The following is a 5,000-nucleotide window of genomic DNA, read 5'->3' as shown; positions in this document are numbered from 1 at the left end:
TAAGATAGACGAATCAGCCCAGTTGATTTGCCAGGGAGACACAGTGTGTATACCTTAAAATGTTGTTGTATTTGCACCCATGTATTTATACCCCCGGGACATTTGTCACGATGACAAATTTAGCAAGCGGAACACATTAATTTGAAGGGTTGCCATGTCGGATTTGAAACCCCCCGTTCTCAGGCCTCTCAGAAAGGAGGCCAACCTATGGTCAGAAAACACGACTCATCAGGAACCGGACTTCCCTAGTTGCTATTTAGTCTTTTAGTGGATGCTTTGATGCAACACAACTGACAGTAATCTCAGCTACAGATCATTGAGGACCAGGCAGGGGTTAGTGCAGCTTACAGTGGGGGATCAAACCCAGTATCTTTCAGCCGGGAGCCCAACACCCTAGCCACTACACCAACCTGCCTTTCCTAAGAGAACAAAGGATGCGTTCCGCTTATCCAAGATGCCAAATTCAGGTGACTCCGCAGAAAGTACAAAAAGGGTGTCCCTCACGTCAACATTAAAGCACTGCTCAAGTCTTCCTCTATTCCTCACTTGAACTGCTTTTAAACTTTTCGGAGAACCTGGTGCTCACCTGCGTCCTGTTGAAGGCCACGCGCGCGAAGACCGCCTGCGAGATGCCCGCCCTCTTCAGCTCGTCCCGCACCCACTGGTAGATCTCCATGGAGACCTCGGCGTTGGAGCCCAGCTGGGGGTCCATGGGCTTGCTGAGCGAGGCGCGGTTGACGGGCGGGTGGTTGAGGTACTGCTGGGACAGCGACTGCTGCGCCAGGAGACGGTTCACGGCGTACTGCTGGTTGAGGATCTGGGCCATCACCAGCTGCTGGTTGACCAGCTGGGGGCTGATGGGAGTGGACACCAGCCCCGGGTGGTGGAGGCCGGGGGGGATCTGGGGAGGGGGCTGCTGCTGGCGACCGCCGGGCTGCCCGCCGCCACCACCTCCGCCGCCGCCGCCGCCGCCACCTACACCGCCACCGCCGCCACCGCTGTGGGGCGAGGGCCCGTGGGCCAGCGGGGGCACCGGAGACGAGGGCGTCTGCTCGGCGGTGCTGCCCGGGATGGGCTGCTGCTGCTGGGTGAAGCCCAGGTGGTTGTGGTGGTGGTTGTGGTTGTGCCCGCCGCTGTGGTTGGATCCCGGTGGGGAGAGGTCTGACAGACCGTCCATCTCCGCTGCAGAGGAGGAGGAGCAGGAGAAGGAGAAGGGGGAGGAGGAAGAAGAGGAGGTGGTAGAGGAGGAGGAGGAGTAGGAGGAGGAGGAGGAGGAGGAGGAGGAGGAGGAGGAGGAGGAGGAGGTGAAGGAGGTGAAGAAGGAGGTTGAGGAGATGGAGGAGAAGAAAGGAGAGATGGAGGAGGAGGAGGAGGAGGAGGAGGAGGAGGAGGAGGAGCAGGAAGAAGAGTAGGAGGAGAGTGGGGTAGAAGGAGGAAGAGAGGAGGAGAAGGAGGTGGTTGGGGAGTTTAAAGAGGTGGAGAAGGTGGAGGAGGTGGAGGGAGAAGGAAAAGAAGAGGAGAAAGGAGAGGACGCAGAGGTGGTAGAAGGTAGAAGTGTGAAGAACAGAAGGGTTGAAAGGAGCGGGGAGAGGACACAAGACGTGAAGGGAGACGAGGAGAGGAGGGGAGGAGGAGAGGAGGAGAGGAGGAGAGGTGTGGCCGTTAATGTGATTCAGTGTGATTCATGTGATTCAGGGCACTCTAATGACAACACAGACAAAAGGGAAGCGAGCCAAAACCAATACGTTGCCGGCGCCAAAGCTACAAACCGCAGAGAAGAGGAAGCAAAAAAATAAATGGAAGCGATTTCAGTGCCGTCAACTCAACATAAATATCCCTCGGCCTTTCGCGCCGACCTGTTAAGCGAGGACGGAGAACACTCCTGTGACAAAAGGCCGCGATTCAATTTTCATCTATTCTATTAATTACTGCTTATTACCGGCCGGGTCACTGGGGTCTGCAGGCGGCCCAGCTCACTAGAGTTGCTGCTCTTCCACAAACTTAATTGCAGGCAGTGGGGAGGAGGGTGGAGGGGGGGACTGTTGTTTATAGTGAGGTCTGAGAGGCTGCACACACCATTGCACAACACTGGCCCACTGTTGGCCCTGCGATCTCAAGTCTGGTGGCTGTGAGATGTGGCGGTGTTGTGTTGACTGCGCTGTGAGGACAGGGGACGGCATATGAACCCTGTGGGCTCGCAGCACGCGCATGTGGGGACACTTACACACTAAATGGCACTCACTCCTCAAGTCCTTTGTGTTTGAAACGGGTGTCCCCACAAGAAAAGGAAAATGTCAATGTGTGTGTGTGTGTGTGTGTGTACAGTTAAATATCACCTTTCAAATTCCACATGGAGGACTATTTTTAGCGGCATGTGTTGTTAAAGAGGAGGTGCGTGCACAAACACACACACACACACACACACACACACACACACACACACACACACACACACACACACACACACACACACACACACACACACACACACACACACACACACATACACACACACAAAAGCATGAAGCAAAAAAAAAAAAAATCCCCTGAGGGTAAGGGTTTGTTCATGGCCTAATCATGTCAGGACAAAAACCTGTGGGCCAGAGTGTGAGAGCTGTGTCTGTGTGTGTGTTTATGTGTATGTTTCTGTTTGTAAGTTTCTGTGTGTGTGTGTGTGTGTGTGTGTGTGTGTGTGTGTGTGTGTGTGTGTGTGTGTGTGTGTGTGTGTGTGTGTGTGTGTGTGTGTGTGTGTGTGTGTGTGTGTGTGTGTGTGTGTGTGTGTGTGTTAGATCGTTAATTCTAATATTAGCAATGTGAGGGCCGTGTTGCTGGGACCTAAATATGAACATAATGAATGGAGAATGAAGAGGGACAGACTAGGGGATAAACTGCACAGTGAGCTGGACTCCGCCGTACCAGTGCAGACACGTCGCGTATAAACCAGTAAATAAATAATTGTTTGGTGGTAATATCTTTGGCGTCTCTTCTAATGCGGGGAAACTGTAATTCTATAATAGCGGTTTTAGTATATCTTTAAAGATTTTAAACCTTTAAAGGTTTAAATTATGTGTTTATCGGATGAAAAACTATAATTTTTAGATCCAGAGTGTATCCACGGCAACTTAAATGTGTATTTAGAGCAGCGACTCCCACCCGACCAGCCCGCCTACACACACACACACACACACACTTGTACACAAAAAAGACACACACATATACACACACACACACACACACACACAATCTTTATCAAATCTTTACGATGTGCGTGTGGGTGTGAGTGGGGTTGCACTAAATATAAACATTAACACCTAAAGTGCGCACGACAACCCCTTTAAAGAAATATTGAAAAACACGTTCTGAGAAGCTATGAGGAAAAAAATAAATGATGTTAAGCAGGGCGTCGAGGGAGTGTGTGCCTGTGTGTGTGTGTGTGTGTGTGTGTGTCTGTCTGTCTGTATGTATGTATGCGTGGTTGTCTGTGTGTATGTATGTTTGTGTGTGTACACGGTAAGAGGGAGATCTTCAATAAGCTGAATATTTTAACGTGCAGATAAAAGATTAAGTGCATGGAATGTTCTCCAGAAATATCCCAGAATAATGGCGTGTTGGAGGCCTTGTGTTTAAGATCTTAACTGGCGCTAATCAGAGCGCGGGCCGGCCAAAAGCGCCCCTATTGAACGCTTGTCAGGCGAAAGATAAATAAAAAGAAGAGGGAAAAAAGATGAAGGGTGGGGGGACAAAAAACCAGAAGAGAAAGAAAAATCTGGGTAATAATCACATCTTTTACCCATAATCCCTGGCATTCCCCGGCGCCCCGGTACCCCATGCCAATTCACGCACCACCGCAGTGTGTTTGTGTGTGTGTGTTTGCTGTGTATATATGCCTGACTAACACACATTGCTGGGGGGCATGCTCACAACACAACATACACACACACACACACACACACACACACAGGCATTTCCATGCAAATTGAAAAGAGGAGAAGAGGAGGAGGAGGAGGCCGGGGAGGGAAGGAGGAGAAAACGCCATAGTCCTCCTCACGTGTGGATTCCCGCCACAAAAGAGCGGTGGATTAAAAAAATAAAGGCACAATGGAGGCAAACGGAGCGATGTGGGCTGAAGGAGCAGACAGAGAGAGATCTCCCGTCTTTGGCTGAAAGCTAAAAGGCTGCGGTACTTCAGCTGATGAGAGACCTCCAGCACCAACACTGGGAAAGTGTTGGAGCGCGAGGCCTCCAGAACTTAGACCCAAGAGAGGGGCGGGAAGAGAGAGGGGTGTAGCGAGAATGAGAGAGAGAGAGAGAGAGAGAGAGAGAGAGAGAGAGAGAGAGAGAGAGAGAGAGAGAGAGAGAGAGAGAGAGAGAGAGAGAGAGAGACAGAGAGAGACAGAGAGAGACAGAGAGAGAGAGAGACAGCAGACAGACCAACAGACAGAGGTTCAGGCCTGAATGCTGGAGGCCTGCATGATGCAGCCGGCACCCTTGCCTGCACCAGCCTCCGCCTCCCCGCCTCCAGGACCCAGGGACGGGGACGGAGGGCCAGGAGGTTGGGGGTTGGAGTGGATTAGGGTCAGGCTGAACACCCGGCCTGGGTATGGGGAGGGGAGGGGTGTGCTCCCGCTGCCTAAAGGGCCCCCGGGGGGCCCCTGGGCACCCCATTATCAGCCCTTCAAGGGGGGCGGGGTGTGTCGCCATGGGCAACGGGCTGGCACCTGAGGCTCCGATAGCAGCTTTTGTGGCTATGGGTTGGGCTGGCGTGGCGTGTGAAACACACGTCGCTGGCGCGAGTTTGTGCCCTCGCGTGTGTTTGTTTGTGCCCCATGAGTGGGTAGAGAGTGTGTACATATTTGAGCGTGAGAAAATGTAAACAAAAAAAGAGGATGAACCCTATTGTGTGTGTGTGTGTGTGTGTGTGTCTGTGTGTGTGTGTCGAGAAGAGAGAGGCAGAGTGTGTGATTGTGTGTGTGTGCCTGTGCCTGTGTGTTTGTGTGCGT

At 52.1% G+C, this 5,000-nt stretch overlaps 1 protein-coding gene across 1 annotated transcript in view; it reads right to left on the bottom strand.

Moving 5' to 3' along the window:
- The window catches only part of LOC130391735 (DNA-binding protein SATB1), a 40,406-nt gene that overhangs the window by 30,857 nt on the left and 4,549 nt on the right, over positions 1 to 5,000 (bottom strand). The window contains exon 4 of the mRNA XM_056601990.1: positions 587 to 1,182. Within this exon, the coding sequence (XP_056457965.1) occupies positions 587 to 1,182 (596 nt within the window). The remainder of the gene's footprint in view (positions 1 to 586; positions 1,183 to 5,000) is intronic.

The sequence above is a fragment of the Gadus chalcogrammus genome, chromosome 11 (assembly GCF_026213295.1).
Source record: "Gadus chalcogrammus isolate NIFS_2021 chromosome 11, NIFS_Gcha_1.0, whole genome shotgun sequence".
Taxonomy (NCBI): Eukaryota; Metazoa; Chordata; class Actinopteri; order Gadiformes; family Gadidae; genus Gadus; species Gadus chalcogrammus.
This window is presented reverse-complemented; position numbering and strand designations above follow the sequence as displayed.